The sequence below is a fragment of the Neolamprologus multifasciatus genome, chromosome 11 (genome assembly GCF_963576455.1).
Source record: "Neolamprologus multifasciatus chromosome 11, fNeoMul1.2, whole genome shotgun sequence".
NCBI classification, from domain to species: Eukaryota; Metazoa; Chordata; class Actinopteri; order Cichliformes; family Cichlidae; genus Neolamprologus; species Neolamprologus multifasciatus.
The window spans coordinates 12348302-12370779 of NC_140449.1; the positions used below are offsets into that span (position 1 = coordinate 12348302).

The 22478-nt window shown below is 38.0% G+C and overlaps 1 protein-coding gene across 1 annotated transcript in view; it reads right to left on the minus strand.

Moving 5' to 3' along the window:
- The window catches only part of ulk4 (unc-51 like kinase 4), an 83011-nt gene that overhangs the window by 46646 nt on the left and 13887 nt on the right, over positions 1-22478 (minus strand). Inside the window, exons 17-21 of the mRNA XM_085176488.1 lie at positions 19343-19450; positions 14844-14927; positions 4832-4993; positions 4069-4254; positions 1261-1388 (exon numbers count right to left, since the gene is read on the minus strand). Coding sequence (XP_085032614.1) covers positions 1261-1388; positions 4069-4254; positions 4832-4993; positions 14844-14927; positions 19343-19450 — 668 coding nt within the window. The remainder of the gene's footprint in view (positions 1-1260; positions 1389-4068; positions 4255-4831; positions 4994-14843; positions 14928-19342; positions 19451-22478) is intronic.

The window sequence follows — 22478 nt, forward strand, 5'->3', positions numbered from 1 at the left end:
TATACTGCATTTTGCTGGCAGTTTCAGCACATCTGGAGAGAGGTGGAGTGGAGGAGAAAGGTAAAATGAAGACAACACCAGGGGAGTTAACAATGACTGGTTAGGCATTTTTGTGAAACAAACCTCTGGCCCACCACACTGAATCCATCTTTTCTTTTTAGGCAAAATGTATGATGTAAATGTATTCATGATATGATCTGCTGGTGAAGGGCAATATATTTAGGAGGGGTCTATCACGTCTGTCAGTGAGCCTGAAACTTATTATGTGGTCTGAAGTCTCTTGAAGATGCAAAAAAAAAAGAAAAGAAAGTTTTTTGTGGACCTTGAATTAAGTTTATTGCCTAGAAAACATGAAATGCTCTAAAACTGAAACAAAATTCTGTACCATTTTGCTTCCTGTGCAGTCAGCCAGCTGTTATAACATTGGAACCAACTTGGCTGGAGTAATACATAGTCTATCTATTTAAATAGGTGTTAAACTAACTGTTGTACATACAATAGTTTTTTTCCAAGGTAACATTATTAAATTGCAAAACCAAAACACAATCTTGTATTTGCCAACCCACAAAGTATACTGAAAAGGGAATTTCGTTTTAGCTGTGGTGAGGCTCGGTATGAGAACACACTCTCATACTGAAAGCTACAGCTAAATAATTAAAGGGCAATCCCACCCTGAAATGGATTTCACAAATGCTACTTGTTTGTTCTCTGACAGCTCAGCCTATGTGTGAACACTGGCAACTACATTCCAGAGAAACTAATTAGCCAGTGGTCTGACAGACTGAGAGGAGTTAAGTATGAGTTTCACTGGTCTGAATCTCAGTACAGTTAGACAGTTGCAGGGTGCACAGTGAAATGTGGTAAGTTAAGAAAGCAATCTCACTACCCGAAACAAGATTAATGTGTTATTAGTGTGTTGCAATACAATTCATTAAAAGCAGTGATTCTTTAATTGACAAAATTGAATTATTATTCAAAATTGCACCATGATTGCATCTAGTTAACGTCTTTTTCAAAGCTACTACTGGGAAGGTCACACACATTACTTTCTAATTGTTTCATCTAGCAATGTGGCTCATAGAGCTGTTTATAAAGACCTGACTCGTGAGATTCAACCACACACATCATACTTTGTAGCTGTTGCTCCCATGGTCAGATAAAACAATATGTATATTATGATTACCTGTTTTTACACAAGTACATATTGTTGGTACGTGTGTGCACTGTTGGCATGTGGATGTGTACTGTATGTTTATTTACCTGTTTTGACAGCAGTAAAGCAGTGTGTGTCTGTTGTCTTGTATGAGCAGAAGAAGCAGTAGTAATGCTTTGGCTCTTGTTATCGTAGACGGACTCTCTAGACAACGCAGCACTTTCAAAACCAAATCCTAAAAGCAAGGAAATTCAAATTATTCCTCAAACAGATTACATCCTCTGGCAACATAGCTAGTGTTGTGTGTTTGTGTAGGATTAAGGGAAAATGTGGTCCTGGACACATCTACTATTTTATGATTTGCAACCAGGTTTCCAAAAAAGATCAGATGCTCTGTAAGATGTAAAGAAACAAAAAAGAGCTGAACACAACAATTATTGTCTGTTTTTTTTACTTCAATTAATGCTCATTCTGAAGCTACACACACACAGACAAATTAACAGCAGACAAAGTACTGTGTTACTACAGAAGATGTCAAAAGGACCACATTCTGCCACACACAAACAGACTCACTGTAAAACCAATACTTCAAGTTGACTGGTGTTTTTGGTGGTTTGCAACTGCTAATTATTCTGCTGCTGCCAAAAACCCCTCAAACCAAAACAAAACTAAGCTTTGTAATTAAGACAAAATCATATATAGTCAAAAAAGTTTACAGATTTTAATATTGCTAAGAACAAATATTTAATTGAAAATGTTAATTTGGTAACATAATAAGTACTCTGGTAAATTTAAAGTTTAAAGAGAAAAGAGGACTTTGCTGTCCTAATATCACCTTATCACAAGAAACAGAAATCAACAGAAAAGAGAAAAATATCCAAACTAATAACATGTTCATTTCTTAATTTTTTTCCCCCGAAAATGTACGTATAACAAGCTAAAAATTAATCAGCCCAGACTAGACACACATACACAAACTCGCATGCCTACAGCTACAACAACTATTCACTCAGCAGCAGTAACTGGTTGGAAAACATTTTGACTGACCACCCTTCATTACCATTATCATAGTCACCAGCACCACTGAATGTGTGTGTGTCTCAGCAATGAGAAAGCATGTGTATACATGTGTGTTTATGGAGTTACACACTAAGTTAATTAATTTCAAAAGCCCAGTAGTGTGTGCCTTGCTGATAAGTCCCACCCCACTACCCATAATGCTTTGCTGAAGTAGAAGGCTACAGCATGTTCATTCAGCCAATTAGCCTAGATACTGACACACTCAACAAATTAACGCTTCTGCTTGAGTGTACACACACACACAGTCACTCACTCACATGCATGTACACATACACACACACACACACTAACAGAGTTCTGTATAAACAAACTCTTGGTCTGTCTGTCCTTGTGCCAAGGGAAAGTGTGGGGGGGAGGGGATTGGAGGGTGAATGCATATCATTGTATAATTAGAGCAGAGTTGAAGTACTAAGTTTGTATTCTGGTGTTAAATTGGAAATACTCAATGCAAATAAATTCAGTTCAGAGTCAATTACCAATGCTAGACTTCAAGTTAAAACCTTCAAATCAATTTCAGCTCCTCTGCCTTACCAAGATTAGCACATCACATACACACTTGATGGACTGTCTTATGAAAAATTAAATAAGCAATTCCTGACAAATTAGTTCATGAACAGTTCAGCATCAGTTCATGAATTGTGTGGACGAGAGAAAGAGAGTGGTAAAAACAGTGTGAAGACGTTAGGAATCTGAGAAGGCCAGTTTCGTTTGTTCTTGGTGTTGTTGTGTAGTTATCCAGGAGTGTTTGTATCCCTCAGCCACTGTGTAAAACTCCCTAATTAGAGACATTCCTCACATGAACTAAAAATCAACCCTTTCCTTGTAGTGATGTTACCACCAAATCATCTGTCAAATAATGCTCTAGCAATTTTACCACAATGGTTGTTTGTGTCTAGGTTTCTGAGACACACTTTTTTTGTTGAATACATTTGTACTTTATTAGGTACACCTCACTAATAATAGGTTAGACACATTCTTACATTCAGAAATGCTTTCATTGTTTGTGGCATTGATTTATATAGAGTTTATATAGTGAGCCAAGAAAATACGCTCTACACCATTACACCAAAAAACATTCTTTCACATTGTTTACGCCAAATTCCTACTTTACTCTACTCAAAACACTGGATCTACAAATTGTGGAAAATTATTCTGAAAATGTTCCACAAGTTGTACAATTCCAAATATTGTGATTAGCTCATCAACTCCAGTACATAATATCATCAAAGGCTTCTGAGAATTGGAAAAAATCTCTATGTCTAAGAGACAAGGCTGAAAATCAATATTGGATGGTGCTCTTCATGCCCAACACAGTTCTCTCTCACGGAAATAACTGCATGGTCTCAGGAACACTTCCAGAACCACAGTTCACTGTGTCATCAACAAGTGCAGGTTAAAGCTCTGTCATGCAAAGAAGCAGTGAACATGATCCACCACCTTCTGTAAGCCAAAGCTCATTTAAAGTGGACTGAGGCAAACTGTTCTGTGGTGTGGTGTGTTCTCAGATTAAACAGTTAATAAGTCTTATTTGTTTTATTCTCAATAAAATATAACTTCATGAGATTTGCAAATCATTCACCCAGGGAAATCATGAAAATTCCACACAGAAAGGCCCCAGCCAGATGGTGGAGATGAACCCAGGACCTTCTTGGTGTGAGGCAACAGTGCCAGCCACTGTGCTGATCATATTTTTATAGGTTTACATGCCTAACTGTACAGACATGTTGCCATGTGACTATCAAATTAAATATTTGTGTTAAGAAGCCGTTAACCGGTGTACCTAATGCTGTGGTTTGTACGTGTAGCCGGATGTGTTACACAAGTGATACACATACCCTGTTCTGTGTGACACGGTGTGTTTGAGTGCATGAGGTGAGCAAGGCAGCGGCCACAGCAGTGAGCAGGTGCTGCTGGACCCGGGCTCCAGCACCCCCTATGCCCTCCAAGATGGCTGCTGGACCACAGGTGTCAATTACTGATAGGAAGATTGCTGGGACCACCCGGGTTAGCCTAGAAAGAGACTGGAAAAACAGAAAAAGACACACACACACAGAGATAATGTACGCTCCTCTGTAACATAGCACTGAAATTCCTTGCCATTAGTGAAGGAACAAGTGTCCAGTGATACATATTATGGAATAACAAATGACTGTGCCATTAAGAAAAACATTAATATAGTTCAAAGCCTGACAGTGGGTGATGTGGGATATCAAATGCTTCACATGGCCTGAATTAATACACAGTCCATCATAATAAAGTGGGTAGAGAAAGTTGGTATAGTTTCAGAAAGTATGTGGTTTGTGACACATCATAATAAAGTAGTTGATATTCATTACTTGTGGTTCACTAGGAGAATCGCATCAGAATTAATCATTTTTTTAGCAGACTATAACAGCAATACAAGAAATTCAAACAGTCAAGCACATTTGGCTGCTTTAACTTTGTGTAATATATACAGCTGATGCAAATAAGTTTGTGAAATCAGCTTCAATTATTCAAAGTCAACTTGTATTAATCACATTTTTTTTTACTATATCTTTATAGCTCTTACAAAGTTAGCTGTACATCTATGATATATCTTTATATATGTGAGCTTACAGAAATAGCAGTGACTCTGACAGCCTCCACAGTGGAGTGAGTGAACAGGTACCACAGGGCGGAGCCTATCTCTGTGGTGACCAGGTGATGGGAGGGACCAGACAGCACTGTTGATATGTTCTCTATTGCTTTTGCTGCCATATGATGAACTGTAGTGTCATCCTGAAAGACAAACATAAATGTATTTCTAAATCATGTATATCAACTTTGACATAGAGATCAGCTAACTGCACTGGGACTACACGAGGTAATGTATAATTTAAGTATGTAGCATATAGTAAAATGATCAAATTAAGGTGGCACTGACTACACTACCAACTACACTTATAATAACAGGCTAGTGACAAAAACCTCAACAGTTGTCCTTCAGCAAAGACAAAGAATACCAAGCAGAAACACTTAGAAACATAAACAGAGACAATACAGACAGAAAAGGTTGTTGTTTTACTACTGCCTGTGCTAGAAGCAATTTGTGTGCCAGCACAATCAACTGGTGAAGGTCACATATGTGTAAAGCTAAGCTTTCATACTGGTGTGCATCTTAATAGCAGAGTATATTATAATGATAAGGGTTCAGCATTTTCTGGTTGATTGTTAAATTCAACACCTAAAACCCGATTACTGAAAAATGTGGCCATGATGTACAAAAAAAGTAATAAAATCACAAACTGACAATTAGATTAGCTCTCAGTGACATCTCAGTACAAAACGGAGACAGAAGTTGTGCATATGTATGAGTGAACTTGTGTATTAACATGTTTGTGTGCATATTCGATGTGTATACTGTATGTGCCCACACACCTTTGCTTCAGTAGAGAATAGTTGTCAGTGTTCAGACAATGGGCTAATGAAATGTCTGTGGCTGGGGAAATTAGTTTTCCAGGAATGTCATTGTGGAGAAAGCCAGGAAGTAGAACAGAAGTGATTGCCTCTGTCAAGTTATTATTGTGTTTCACTGTGTTACATCATTTACACGCAATCTCCCTAGATGTGGGATACGATAGAGCCTATTCATACAAAAACAGCTAATAATATTTTGTGGTAAAGTCTCATATGAACAGCTGAAACATTTATTTCACTCTGGAAATGTATTATGTTAATTCTGAAAAACACATCAGTTTATACTTAAAAGTTGTTGTACAGTTCACAAAGTCAACACTTTTGTTTATAAAGTAGGTATAAAGAATGCGATACTTAAGACAAAGTCGAAACAATAACAGTGATACTTGATACAAAAAATATTTTTTCCCTCAAAAACAACTGAACTCATATCATGTCAGTTTGAAAGGATGTTCACATTAGACCTAAGTTGAAGTTTTTACATAATGTGCTCTGACTGTGTCAAAGAATATCCTTTGGTCCCAAAATACAATAACAACATTTTGTATTAACCTCTCTTGAAAAAAAAAGATAAATCATTTGGCTTATGTTCATTACAAAATGGCAAAATGTAATTTTAGGTGTTAAAAAGTTTGTTCTCTCGTGGACACATTTACCTGTGACATTGAAGAAAGCATCTGTGATCAGGCTGCAAGCCTTGGTTATTTCATGTCATACATCACATACGACATACAACAAGTATATGGAAACAAAATCAAGACTAATATCTTAAATAGATGACCTATTAATCCAATATAGAACATCACATTGCACTATTCACCACCAAGAGACTATGTTGAACAACGGCATAATGAATCCTCTGGCACCCCTCCGGGAACCGATAGAATGGTCTGTTCCAGCATTCCCCAGGCCGTGCGGGCCAGCTCACTAATGAGCCCACGGGGGAGCACCCACTGTCTGTGTGTTTAATAGACTGTAGCCCTGCCAAGAACTACACAGAGAAGAGGAGGGGTGTTAAAGACAAAGAGTGAGAGAGATAGAGTGAGAGAGATATCCTTATATGTGGTGAGAAACAAGTTGCTAATGCAAGAAATTCCATCATTATGATGCAGAGAGAAATACAGCAGACAGAGAAAAGAGTAAGTCATTCGCACTATAATGTCTCCCAGTATAAGTACTCTCATTATATTATCCTTATAGCTCTAGTTAGACTTTACATTCCCAGAAAGGTAAGCTCAAATAAATTAGTAAGTAACATTTTTACAATTGTTCTTCCAATAATCTGGGTATGTGACCAATAAAAATATTTTTGCTCATTTTGTTCTATAAAGAGGCCTGTAATATGATGGAAACTGTTCAGTTCAGAAAAGAGCTTGAGGGGTTAACAAGCATTAACAAGACTGAACTAAAGAAACATACTTTTACTTGTCATGTCTTTGAACATATGAAGTCATAAGATGGTCAGGCTGGAATATGAACCGCTCTGTAAACAATTTCTCCAGAAGCTATTTAGAGTTGGGTGTTTCAATTAGGTAAATGAGATCAGAAGACTATATCACCAACTCCTATAACAAAAAATAAATAAATAAATAAATTGTTTTAAATAAGAAAAAGTCACAAAAGTAACCAGTGTTTGTCAAATCACTGCTTTCCATTTTTTTCCAAACACCTCTAGGCTGATACTCTGAGACAAAAATGTATAACATCATGTATGGAGAAGAAGAAAAAAGGAGACGCACACCATCACCAAAATATCATCCCAACTGTGAACCAGGGTGGATGGAGCATTGTGAGAACAAAATGATGCAACTAGACATTAACCTAAAGTCAGTACCCTGATTTTAACCGACTGACATCCTCTGCACATGAAGGTTGTTCAGCTAAGACAGGCCGTAATGGGAATGGCCCCAAGAGTCTCCTCATTGTTGTGGAAATATCTACAGGAAGTGTCTGATTGAAGTTGTTGCTCCTACAGGAGGTTCTACCACCGACTAAAGTTAATTTTCCCCTTTCAGGCCTGTACTGTTAGTAATAGCTCAATGTGTTCAGTGAAGACATGAGGAGTACAGTGCTTTGTATGTTAAATGAGTAATCACACTGCTTTTGTAATTGTGACTTCCACAAAGATCAGGCAGCATATTGGTGGGGGGTTAATTTACTGTGCACTCTTCAAGGTAATCCACCCTCCGTAATGCTACTCTGTTGCCAAATGGATCAGGGCTACTACTGCCACTTGTGAGACAATAAAAGATATACTAGGGATTTGTTTTTCAAATGTAGAGTAAGAACTATATACCAGAGCTATACCTATGGCCGAGCCTAATGTATTCTAAAATCTGGAACTATATCACCACTTATCACCATCCCATCACCACTTAGTTTCAAGATCTAGAGGAGGCGTCACCCTCCATTTAAAATCACTTTTGCATCACGCCTCCTAAAACAAAAACAAAATAATGGGAAAAAAATCCCTTAAGGCATTTTGCGGTGCCAAATATTGTAACACTTATAAATGATCAGCACAGTAAGGTGAGAGAGAGGTAAAGCTAATCCGTATTTGTAAACGTAACCTCAGATATATTCTGTCAGTAACAAACTATGACTTGCATCCCCATTGGACACACAGCAGCACTCAAGATAGATTTACCCCCATCTTGACATCTTGCCCAACAACAGTTTGGCATCTGGAGGGGCTGGGGATCAACTATTAACCATGCTCTAACACATGAGACCATAGATGCAATTATAGGTAGACTACTAAAGGCATATGTTACAATTTAGTGTGTGCCATAGTATTTCACTCAAAAAGAAAAATGTCAACTTCTTGGTTCTGAGTTAAGGAACTGATGAAATAATTAGGTTGGGAAAATGTGGTATACTAAGCCTCATTCTATCAATAATTCTATGAGCTATTAAAATTCAGAATCAAGTTGCAACTGCCAGAGTCATTTTACTGGTAATTGGAATGACAGCACTGCAATTTCACTTCATGACCTCAGCTGACAAGACAAGACAATGCTCTTTGCTTGTTCTAGTTTACAGACACCAGGGATGTGTTTGGTATATTTTGGTATCCTCTTCTGCTGTGTTGGACTAAATCAGAGATACAGGGCTTTGAATTCCAAAACATGTACTAATATTAATTATATTTCAAGCATTATCAGCTATTGTTTAAGTTATTGTTAGTTATTGTTAAATTAAAAAGTGTAGCTTACTGGTTGAACAGGTGAACCACATGCCAGAGGGCATATAGCTCACCTGCTGAGGCCCAGGTTCAAGTCTGCCCCAGGCTATTTCCTGTGTGTCATTCCCCCTACTTTCTCTCCACCTTTCTTGTCTACTGTACTGTCCTGTCCCCCCAAAAGTAAAAATGCACAAAAATGAATAAAACATTTCACAAATTCCAAATCATTGACAGATTAAAATACGATTGATTCTGACCTTAGAAGAGGTTACAGAGTTTATAGGGAAAATAGAGTCATGATCTCGGGTAAAACTTACAAAGCTAGACCAAAGGTTTTCCTTTGGTCTATAGTACAATAGCAGTATAATAACTGTAAAAATATAAGAAACAAAATGTTACGATGATTAATTCAGCTTTGCAGGAGTGCATTGGCCAGATCTAACACAAGCAACAGGAAAGCAAAGCATATGAATTTAAGTTTGTAAGGTTTAAACTCAGAATTACCAAAAATAGAAACAATCGGTTTCATCAGAAATCAATATGACTAACTGGCTTTATGGCAAGTAGTTTAAATTTAAAAAAAAAAAATCTCCCTTTTTCCACAGAAAGATTTATGTGCTTTGAACCCCTGGCAAAATAAAAAGAACAAAAAATTCAAATGAAAGACTTCAAAGGCTGGGCTGATACTGAACAATAAAACCCTGTCTTTAAATGTTGATCAGTGGATTAGATTTATATCCAAACATGTTTGCACCTGTCTGCTGAGTCTGAAGTACAAAGACAAGCAGATCAGAAAAACTAAATCACTTTCTTGAGTTGAAATCTTTTGCATGTTTAAGCACACTTTTTCACGTTTCATGTGGTTTCTCTTTCCATTTAAAATCCTTTAGAAGCCAGTGCACCTGGTTTTGAATAAGCCCCCATGGCAGCAACGCAGACATTGTCTACTGACCTTGCACACTACACATCTAACACCCCAAAGAGAAACACAGGCTTGTAGACAAACAGGTAAACATCGAGGAACAAAGGCTTATAAGCTGACTTGGACAAAATAGCTGACAGGAGAAAAAATTTATGCACAAGTAATAGAGATGTGGGAAAGGACCAATTAGGTGGGAAAACCAATATGTCACAAAAAAAGGAAAAACATACCGGTACATATTAAATATAGCTGCAAGCACTGAGGAGGGGGCAAGAGGTTCAATAGGCCACTGTCACTGAGGCAACTTGATCCGATCAATAGCCTGGATGGAAGCATGTTATGGGGAAGCTTGTTGCAGCGCCTCCAAATGGTCAAATCATACAATTTTCTTCACCTTTATGTCAACAAAAGGAAATTTGAAGATACTACTTCTCATCTCACAGCTTTGTGCCAAATTTGATTGGCTGGGTATCTCTGCCAATTTTGCCAAAACTTGAAAATAAATAAATAAATATGACCATGCAAATAATTTAATTTAATTAAAGTTTTGGGGGTTTTTTGTAAAGAAAATTAAGTATTGCATGAACTGAAGTAGTGCTCTGAACTCCACTTGATCAAATGAAGCCAACGGTACATCATTGCTAAAATTCAAACATATGTTTTAGCTAACAATTATGTAAAGAACTATTAGCGAAACCATTCAGACCCACTGTGGTGTGGTGAGTTTCAATCGTGAGTTTCATGAGATTTCAGTCAAACAGGAAGCAAAAATGTTCCTTTCCTTTAAAAAAAACAACCCCCCCCCCCCCCAAAAAAAAAAAAACAAAACAAAAAAAACAAAACAAACAACCCATGAAGATGCACATTTCCTTGGCAGTTTTACAATTCAGTGAGACACCATCTCAACTTGGCACATGAGCTTCATCCCAGCGTTACGGAAAAACACTATACGACTAAACTAACACCAACATAAAAACTCCTTTTCTATACCTTTAATCAACATAGAAATCTCTTGGTCCAGACTGGGATAATGCTAATGATTTCTCCCAAAGCTACTTGAAGTCAGATCCTCCAGTTAAAGGGATGCGAATGAAAGAGTGGGTTGTAGAAATGCTCCTACCTATAAAAAAAAAAGTCATATAGTGTGTCTTGTGAAAGTCTAGTCTTCTCAAGAGCCATACCTGACAGGGCCTTAGAAGAAGCATAATAAGGATTCAGAAAGCTGGAAAATGCTACATAACCAAGCAAGCATGTGGTCACAGTTAAAATCAACAACAGAATTACTGAAAAAGATGATTATTCGTTTTTTGCAAAGTAAGACAAGTCAGAGTGACCAATCCAAGTTGAGACTGAGTAAGTGTTGGTACTTGTTGAGTTTCTCAAGTACCAACACTGTGCCAGGCTGTTATGGTGAAGGGAGACCAAGTGTAAAATCAAAGCTGTCCATTTATCAGTTGAGCTATGTTCAGTAGTTATAAGCGCTGAGTGTTGACCAAAGAAATGAGATGAAGAATTTCAGACATGTCCTGTCAGCAGGAGGCACTGGAGCAGACCAGGACATGCTGGAGAACATCTCTTGGATGACCTGGGAACCTCAAAGTGTTCCCAGGTGGAGAGACGAAGATCTGGGTTTCTCTGCTTAAACTACGCCTCGTAAGACTCGAAACTAGCAGCAGAAGCAGAAAATGGATGGATGCATGGATAAATGGAGGGATCGATTTTCCAGACTGAGATCTGAGTAATTATTCGGTGTATTCATCCAAAGACTGAGATGTACATCTCTGTATGTTGTTAGCAAAGTCAGATTGTGTTTGTTTCTAATTGTGCTCAAGGCAGAACTACCGAAAAAATACATTACTTTTTTTTTTTATTGCAAGCTTTTAATTTCAGGTAGATACATCTGGATCCTTTTACTCAGGCAGGAATCTTCCATCTAATTGTCCACAACCACAGAAAAAGCTAGCAAGGAGTGCCCTAAATCACTGTGCCAAATTTCAACCCTTTTTTTTTACCCCAAAAGAGTTAAAGGCTCGATTGTCTATGAAAAACAATAATGTATAAAGGGGAAAAAAGTAAAGATATTATAAACTTAGGTTATACTGCGTCATATGTTGGCCTATTTTCCTTCATTTTTTGTTCACTAAACATTGGGATTAATTCTAAAAAGGATTCCGAAGAATACGATGAGTAAGTATCCATTATTATATAACACATTTACTAACATTAACGCTAGGTGTGTGTGTGTGTTCATGCATATACAATGGTCATCCTATGTTAGACAAAAGGGTAGGGCCCACGACATCCCCCTCTGGTCTCCTCTCTTTGTGGAAGATAGTGTTAAATCATTAATAGGCCCACCACCGCTGTGTGTGTATGTATGTTTGTATGTAAGGATCCATGTGTGTAAGGGGGAGTTCTGCCTTTGGCCCCGTGGCTTCTATCACTGCAATACTGTTCACACATCACTTTTTTTGCACACACGCGCACATGCACACATATATTCACACATACACTTTTCATCTTAGGCAGTTGAAGCATCATCTTGTTCAGACTCATAAATAATTTCCTGTAGCTCAGTCTGGCCTGGAAACCTGCCTTTCACTCCATGCCATCCACTCTCCCTGTCCAACTACAACTTTCTCTCTTTCTCCCTGCCATCTCCACCCCCTTCCCCACTACACTGATCCTTCTTTCTTCATTTCTGTCAGTCCCCATTTCCTCCACCATATCGCTCTACTGACAAAACCAACAAATTGGCTCTGTGCCTTAGCTACTAAAAATATTTCATCTAAAAACTAATTAGCTATACTGATCAATATTTTTATATAAAAACTGGACCAAATCTAGCCTTATATGTGACAGAATTGACAACTAGTCTTCACTTTGCTTTCCTTAGGGTAAGAGATTCAATAAACCTTAAAGAAATCAATAGAGACCATCTGACTAGATCTAAATTCACATTTTTTGACATTTAAGACAACACTGATGCCATGGGAGCAGCTCATTCTTTTATATGGGGTGCGTGTACTCTCTATTTTTGGCTATTTCATCATGGGTTAACAGGTCACCCCTGTCAAGCAAAATTCAACTTTACTCAGTAGCCTGTTGTAGCTCTCTCTCCATCAACCTTCTCACAGCTAAGCCATTAAACACTTCAATTTTTTAGCTTATTTTGTTCACATGGCACGCTTAAGCTCTTCCCATAGTTAAACAGACTGCAAAGGTCATTCAGAAATCTCTAGTTTGCTTATATTTAAACAGTTCATGTTGGATTTGTGTTGTTTTTGCCAGGCCTTTACGTGACTAACTGGAGGACAATTGCAGTCAAAACTTCTGATATTTAGTGGAACTGTTTTCTATATCCATTCAATATTTCATATGCCACTAACTGTCCCAAAAAGGAGGATGCTTTAAATCTCATGGTCAAATTTTGCATCATTTTTTCTCTAAACCTACTTTTAGAAGTTGTAGACAAAGAGCTAAGATTTAACTTCATCTGTGCACAACCTGATGAGCTTTTGAGATTTTGGAAATTATAATGTGGAGGTGTTTTAATATAGCCTTAACTTGATTTATAAACATCAGTTAACTTAAAGCTCCTCAGTCAATTGCTTAGAAAGCCCATGGCAGTTCTCAACCTATTCAACACGTTTTAGTGCTTCACTGAAATTGTTAATCAAGTTTTACTGTTTAACAAGTAAAAGAAAATAAAGCAACAAAACAAGTATTTTGCCCATAGGTGCCCAAACAAGGATTTGTATCTCAAACATCCAACCATATAATGTGACCACTATCTCTCCAATAATTGTAAAACCCATGAGACAAAGTTCGCCCAAATAGACAGCTCTGTAACGTGATGACAAATATTATTCTACTGGAAAAACAGCTCGTCAGGGAAAGGGAGACTGGGAGGAGAGAGAAAATGGAGTGTGAGAGGGAGAGATGGAAAAAGAGTGAGGCAGGTTGGGTCTTAGGATGAGTGTCTGGTCCCTAAGGCTGTGTGTGAGTAGTGTGTGTTTCCATCAGCATACTCTCTCAGCTCAATAATGATAAATAAGTCAACCTTCTCTCTCCTCCCCTACACCCCTCTCCTCGCTCCTGTCACACACACACACACACACACACACACACACACACACACACACACACACACACACACACACACACACACACCTCTTCTCTGTTCATCTACCCCCCTACACTCCCAGTGGTAATGAAGCAACAGTAGGTACTAGCTGACAACTGTGCAGACCGGTTTCATCTATATTCATTCTGCTATAGTGGGCCACCACAGCAAGACCCTTTCTGCACCTGAGAGACAAAACAACATCCATCCATCGCCTTCTTTCCTTTTACCTGTTCACTGTGTATCACTGTCTACCAAATGTGTCCCTAATCCGTGGGAAAAGGTCACCGTGTAAAAATACTAGAAAGACAAACACTGTATATTTCTTTATGTGATGTAGGAGCACTTTCTTAATAGATATGCTTCAAAAAGCACAAGCCCATTTCTGATCTTTATTTTAGTGTTAAATCAACTACAGTCTTATAAGTTCACTTTAAAAAAAACACAGTAATGTAAAAGGCAAAGTAAGAAAAAGGGATGAAATAAGACAGTAAAAGAAAAAAGTGAAAGAAAAAATTGCAAAAAGGAAAGAAGTATCTACATTTCTATTTGTGTTTCTGCTCCATCTACTGTATATGTGCGTCTGGAGGGTCCTAATTGCTGCTGAGGTCAGACTGCTGAGCAGTAAAGGGTCGTGTTTGATGCAGGTAAGAGTGCGAATGCGCACATGTGTGTGTGTGTGTGTGTGTGTGTGTGTGTGTGTGACTGCTCTGCATGCCCTTGACTTGCAGCTGGCAAACAACGCTTTAGGCCCCCACAGCTGCCTCATCATTACAGTTCACAGGGATCCCCTGCCACACACTCTTGCACACACACACACACACACACACACACACACACACACACACACACACACACACACACACAGTTAGAGAGACTTAGTCACAGCTACACAGGCACAGACAAACAGACACACGCAGACATACACAGAGACACTCACCCCTTCCCGCAGGCTCCTCATTAAGCCAGTGTAGGCGGCAGCGGGAACGAACCACAGTCCCTCTGGGGAGCCTCTCTTCTTCTCCTGATAGAGAGGCATAGAAAAGAGAGGGAGAAAGGGTGAGAGAAGAGAGATGGAGGGGATACAGTAAAGGGAGGAGGGGGCAGTGGAGGAGTAGAGTGGGAGTCAGAGAAAGGCAGAGTGTAGGAGATGCGGAGTGCAGCAGAGAGGAGTTGAGGAAAGGGTAAGAAAAGGGTGCAAAAGGAGCCAGGGCATCTTTATTACTTAACTGCATTTGCAATACTCAAATTAAGACTTTTTCCATCAAAATATTTTAAAAATATAGGAACAAGGTACATGTGAGTATTATAAATAGTGTTTTTTCATTGACTATTTAAGAAACAATCGGTTATCTATTAGTATTAGTAGTAAATGACATTTCAAAAAATAGTTGAAATAATGTGTAACAACTTCCTATGGACTAGGCTGATGGTTTTGGTTGCTCTGTCAAACCATAAACTCACACATAATTCTGAATAATCCTGAAATTATCATGTATTTTATATTAATCTGGGAAATCTAGTATGTTTTTTTTTTCCTGTGAATCAACTTAAATGTTCAGTCATCAAAAATGTTGCCACTGTATTTTCAGTTATTCACATGATCATATGTTTACCATTTACTTCTTATCCTGACAAAATATCCTTTACATTTATATTGTCTTACTAACTGTCTTAAAATCCACAAAATTGAGATCAATTCAACATTAATTCAACTTTTTTTGTCAAACAATTCTCTGTTCCATTGCAATTGTATAGGCTCTAGGCTACATCTAACCTTGAGGATAAAGTCAGCACTGGAGGCTATAGCTAATCGTTGTCATTGACTGGGGCTGCAGGAGAGTAAAGAAGATCATTTTACCAGGGGACACTTACAGAGCCATTCCACATTACTCAAACTGTTTCTCCTGCCATTATAGAGACAAAGTGGGTCCACATGGCTGGTAGAGCTCAGATCCCATGAAGGATTTTCATCTGAACTGTTTGTAATTAAGACATTTGCTTTCACTAATGCTGCTAAATTAACTTAACTAAGATGTTAAAGACAGTCGTGTACTGTTAGCTGACAGCATGAGACAACAAAACACACAATTTTACTTACTATTTAAAATCAGTCTGATAATATGTTAATTCATCCTTGTAAAGCCCAATAAGGATACAGGTTTTTATGGTGTTTTTTTTCAAGGGTATATCTAGCCTCAAGAACACAGGAAGCAATGTAGCTGACACTAAGCAGAAAACCTATCAGATCATCAGACCACCAACCTTGAGACTCTATAAAGAGTCCAAATAAAAAAACGACTGTCTTTTTGGAGATCTAATTCTTAAACTGGCATGGAATGAAAAAACGTCAAGGTTAAAACACGTTTTCATGGAGGGGTCCTTTTAAAGAAGTTGACTCAGAGAAATGTTGTGGATATATGCACTCAACATCATGAAACCAAAAAGAAGTTAATTTGAAACACTTGAATTAGTTTGTGACTTTTCAAGACAATTAATATACCCACCAAAAACTTTATGTAATTACGCTGCATTCAAGAAAAACTGAGTTTTGAAAAGATAAACGTGACCATTTAAGTCTTGATGGTGCATCAAGGACAGCCAGAACCACTGAAAAATACAATTTCATATCACCAGGCCAAGATTAGATTAACTTTTGCAGTATAATATAATAACTAAACTGAATGTGGATATATATATATATATATATATATATATATATATATATATATATATATGCGATATATATATATTAGGGGTGCAACGAACGTGTTGTGGCGTTAACGTCATATCAGATTTACGCTGACAGCACTAGTGGGAACACAACGAATATGACTGCACATTTACTCCGACATCATCCTAGTGCAAAGACAAGTGGAAGCAGACAAAAACAACAAGCACGCATGCTACAAACTTTACCCGAGTCATTTAGACAGCCGTTAGCACATGATTCTCCTTATGGGGACCTGATATGTTTAATATGCTGCTGAGAATATAGCCCAGAAGAAGCGTATAGTATAGCTTTTATTTTGGAAAGAGACATTTCTCTGTAATAAACTCTCTTTTCCAAAAATGAGTGATTCCTCAATCAGATACAGGGCTCGCAAAATCGCTAGCCCGACGTCCCCGGACTAGCGATTTTTCCAGTCGGGCTACCAAAATCTATCTCTGCCCTGCCCGTTGGTCTATCGTAGGAAGGAAAAATATATGTCAATGCTTTTGCATTCTTTCGGAAATGTAGCTGGGTAATTATGTCATTGGCATCGGTGAGCCACTGTCAATATGTGACATATTGAAATCGCGTTTGATTTTGCGCTTGTTTTTTGCTTTCACTTTGCAATCGCGCGAACTGTGTATAGAGAGCGACAGTACTGATTGGTGAGTGATGATAATTTGCGCCCCAATTCCTCTGACATTATCTTATCAATCGTTAGCTTACTATGCAAACATAACAAGTGAAATCTCCCGCAGCAAGCTTAAACATGTGAGAGGTTGATTGCGCAGAGAATCGCTGAGCGTTATGTGAGTGCGTGTGTAAAAGCAGCAGGATATATATTTAGTTCTGCTGAGCCAAATAAGACAGGTCAGGGTCAAGAAGTGACAGCCAAAGAAAAGCTTACCACAAAACGGAAAAGTTATGACAAATCAGACTATAAGGCAAAAAGAAAGTGCAGCTTTATGGGTTCATGGACAAAAGAATTTCTGTGGCTGCAATATGACGAGCTAAATAACCAGGGCTGCACATAAGTGGTCCGCAGGTGCGCATTCGCTGTCAAAATAAAAAACGCGCACAAGATAAGAAGTTGCAACACGTGTTTGCATACATAAGATTTTCTGGAGGAGGACAGACATTTGTTTAGAACTCTTAAAGATGTCGAAGAAGCAAGCTCCTTTAAGCAATTACTTTGGTGTTCCTCCACCTCCAAAGAAATGTCAGAAGGAGTCCGAACCACAAAAGAAGCTGTATTCTCGGAAAAGTGGTTGCAGGAGGTGAGATGGCTTCAAACAAATGATGAACGCACAGAGATGTGGTGCAGAATGTGCCGTGAAAATTTAATAAATGACAAATTAAAAAGGCATGAACATTTTTTTTGTATCGAAAAAATATCGAACCGTGACACCAAAGTATCGAACCGAACCGAACCGTGAATTTTGTGTATCGTTGCACCCCTAATATATATGCGATATATATATGCACTAAAATTTCAGTAACACTAAAGACACTACATTACAGAGCATCTTAGGGATGGTAAGTTGATATAAGATCATTTTTTACTATAATTAAATGAAAATGTATACGTTTAAATTGCTGGTTAGATGATCTCTGTGGGAGCAAGAACACATTTGCATCAGTGGACAAACACAATTCCTGCAGGAGCTTAAGAGTCAATTTATTAGGAGCTTCGACACAGCAATGAGATTGTTTAAGGTTTCAGAGAATAATATGTGCAATCAGGTGGGCGGATTGATTTTTAAAGGTTATCCATCAGTTGAGTAAATAAAAATCTTATGCTTAATTGACCTGCCTGGGTAAATTAGGTTAACTGGCAATAAATTGGCAGTGTCCCTGGTAATGAAGTCAAACAAGGCCCCCTTCGCTCTAATTCTCAGGGCTGGAGGTCAATTAAATTCCAACTGAATTTAGTTAGTGTGTAGATATAAAGTCCATTACCTGATGACAGAGTACTTTCATTCATTTCACCTAAAGCTGAACATTACCACTGAAGAAATAACAAACAGTCTTACTTGTGACATCAATTCTGTGTTCATTTTTACTTATTAACTGAAGAAATCAATTTTACTGCTGAACTATTGGCGAAAGATGATATGACACATTCACAGCCACTTAAAGTTAACAGCAAGGTGAGCAGCCAGTGAATCATTTCTTTCATTGTATTCCTTACTGCTTGTATTAACATAATTGTTTGGGGTCATTTAATGACATAATATGCCACTGCCGTTGTCTAGTATTGTAGAAGAAAGCTTCAACAATATTAAGATAATTTGTCTGAGACTAATTAAAGACCTTAATGAATTAGTCCTAACAATGGTGTATGGAAAACAGACTTTAATCGCAGGTTAACGGTAAAAAAAATAATAAAATCAAAGAGTAAGAAATGCACCTGCCCCAATCTGCTAATTTCTTCTTGACAAAAATGCCAAATAACATTTCTATTAACAGCTCATCTTCTGTTGTACCTCTTCTAATCAAGGAAAAATCTACTTCACAAAGAATGAGTGTTAAGAAAAAACGAGTAATGTTCTTGCCACTTATGCAACCTCCTGCAATGAGTGCCCTTTTCATGCCTAAAGCAAGTATGCATGTGGACCGACTTCTATAGACGTGTTTGGAAACATAATCATGTTTCAATAAACTGCAACATATCTATCTCTTTAAAAATGGTCTCTTCACGTTGGCTTCTGACATTCAAAGTGTACCTGAGAGGAGATGAGGTAGAGGAACTCTGCGAGTGGTGGCAGCAGGAGCCGTTTTATTTTACTGTTCCTTAGATTTTCTCTCAGCAGGTCTGTTAGTGTGGACACAGCCTGCAAAGAGCATGACAAACACTTTCAATAGTACTACTATTTTCAATTGACGTTCAATCACATGAAAATTAAAAAAAAATAAATAATAATAATAATTAAAAAAATGATACTATCTGCACAATAAAATTACAATTCATTGTACATTTATATATTTCCCTAGGGCTGGACATATTCTATTTTTTTAATACAAGCCAGGGGCATCTGTATTACCCAAAGACATCACCAGAAGCTTAGCAATGCTCTGCTAGCACATAAAAATTTCAACTTCAAAACTCTTATATTCTAACATTATTATTAAGTTGAGGTAGCAAATACAAAAAGCTTAGCTAAAACCAAATATCTAATTCATGAATGCAATCAACTAAAAATCTTAAGGAAAAACAGGAAAATTGATTTTGTCAAAGTCACTAAGGCCACTGTGTACAGAGATCATAATTTCAAAGCCTGCAAAGCTGTCCCACTTTGTAGGATTATAGTCCAAATGTACCAGGAGCTGCCAGTGTTCTAGTCAACAAAAACCTGGTCTACAACTTTTGAGGAACGAAGACATGCATATTATTTAGAATTTGATGACTAAAACGGCAACAATGTCATGCTAACCTGAAAAACATTTAACAACTGTTTGTTTTAGTAAAGCTGAACAATTATCCACTGATGTTCTTTGAAAGAACATGCAAATGCAATATTGTCACCACTTCTATGAGGTTAACACAAAGCCAGTAGTGAAAGGCTGCAGGACCCAGAGTGATGCTCAGGTTGGATCTTCCCGAACAAATCCACCAGTCAAAGCTTGACTTTGAGAAACAATGAGTGATGAGGTCAACAGGTTTACAGCACTGAGGTTGGTTTCTAAAGTAGGGACACTGCTCTCACATCAAATACTCCTTGGGCAATAAACTGTTATTTAAGTTGTATAATGCAAAAAACAAACAAACAAACAAACAAACAGCAAAAATGTGTAACAAAATACTTTGTGTATGGAGTTAAAATATAATATTATGGTTTACCTTTTAAGTAAGGACAAGATTATTAGCTGCTGGAATAAGACATAATTGGTATATCTATAGCCCTGTGAAAGGCTGGAAACATGTCCAGGGTGTATTTCATGACTTAGAGGATGGAAATGCTCAAGGCCTTCTATTCATCCAGTTCAGGGGGGCAGAGATAAGAAAACAGAAGCATGGATGGGATATACATTAAATACAAAAAAAATCCCATTGAACTCAGATGTAAACACACATACAGACTTAATTATATGCAAACACAGCCTTTCTGGCTGGCTGCTTCCTGACATTAGCATTACTGCCAGCTTTCCCCCCTCTGTGATCTGATGCAAGTTCTGCCTCATTCCTCTTTTGTTCCTGCTTTCTTCTTTATTTTTTCCAGTGTTTCCATTCTCTCCCAGTTTTGTATCGTTTCTGTATTGTTGAACACATTTTCTCCTTCTCTTCCATTTTAAATTTGCCTGCTGTGATTCTATTACAGCTCTCTCACCAATCCTGTCTGTTAGCTATGTTGTTCTGTCTGTCCATTTTAGGGTGAGGAGGTGTGACAGATTTTCATGTTCTCTCCCACAGAAAGTTTTTCTACAGTGAAGCGATTGTATTTTGCCATTTTCCAATCTTCTCTCTCACTCCCTTAGTGAGATCAAACCACTAACAATTTCTAAATGGAAAAGGTTGGGAATTAATATGCTGGGGTGTGTTAGAAACTGGTCAAGCAGCTGCACTCAGGGAGAGGGGAGAGGTAGAGAAAAAAAAAGCCTACATGAAGACATATAAAAAATAATTCCCAGAGAACACCTTAAAATTATCATAGCATCAGCACTTCAAGTGAAAACTATGCACATCAATGCACACAAGGAAATACAAACCCATGCACTTGATTAACACACATAAACAACAACGCAGACACACACACACACACACACACACACACACACACACACACACACACACACAATAAACAGTGCAATGACCAGTTACTGCGGTGGACTATTAGCCTTATAGAAGACAGAAGACTCAACCAGAATTAATAGGTAATACAAGCCCATAAAGCGGTGACCGAGGAGACTGACTTATAAATCAGTACACCAGGATTTCAATCCCAGCTGTCATAGCGTGAAAGGTGGGGGCACACCTGGATACGGTGTCAGTTTGTTGCACGGCTAAATTCAGATTAATGGATCACATATCTTATACTAACAATGTCAGGCACAGATTATCACAGCATCTAAAAACACATTCACCAAATATCTCTAGGAAACAAGACTTTTTACAAAGAATATTTAGAAATCCAGAAATGTCTTTGTTGAGCCATTACCCTCTGAATATGTCTTCTTAAGGATTGCTGTGAGCTTTTAAAATTCATTGCTTTCCTATAACCCTTCACAGTTCAAGCTTTTGTGGCAAAACTCCCAGAAAAGCTGGTGAAGATCATGTGTAGTGGATTTTGAAAGCACAGCTTCTCTATCTCACATTAAGAAAGCAAGAAACATGCATTAGCAACATTAAAACAAAACATTTATTTTTCATTTAATTCTATTTGATGGCTGAAGGACAATGACAGACTCGCTGTAGAAAGACAAAAGAGAAACAAACAGGACAGGAAGAAAGAACAGTGAGACAGGAAGAGAGACAGACGAGTGTGTCTATTGAAGAGTAATGAAAGCATATAGCAGCTACCATGGTAACTAAGCCCAGCCCCAAAACTCTGATTAGCAAAATATCAGTGAGAGGACCCCTGCTGAGACAACACACACACACACACACACACACACACACCAGAGAAAAATACTCTTTTATTGGTCATCTGTTAGCATCACTATAACATAAGGACAAACACAAACACAGATGCACCAAAAGAAGGAGAAAAAAACCAAACAAACAACCCCCCCCCCCCCACACACACACACACACACAAAATGTCATAAAGGAGACCCCTGCTGAGTCCTCGCATAAACATGGTTTAAAAAAAAGCACACTTGCAGAAGCACACAAAACACCTCTGCTGCGTCTATAGATGGACA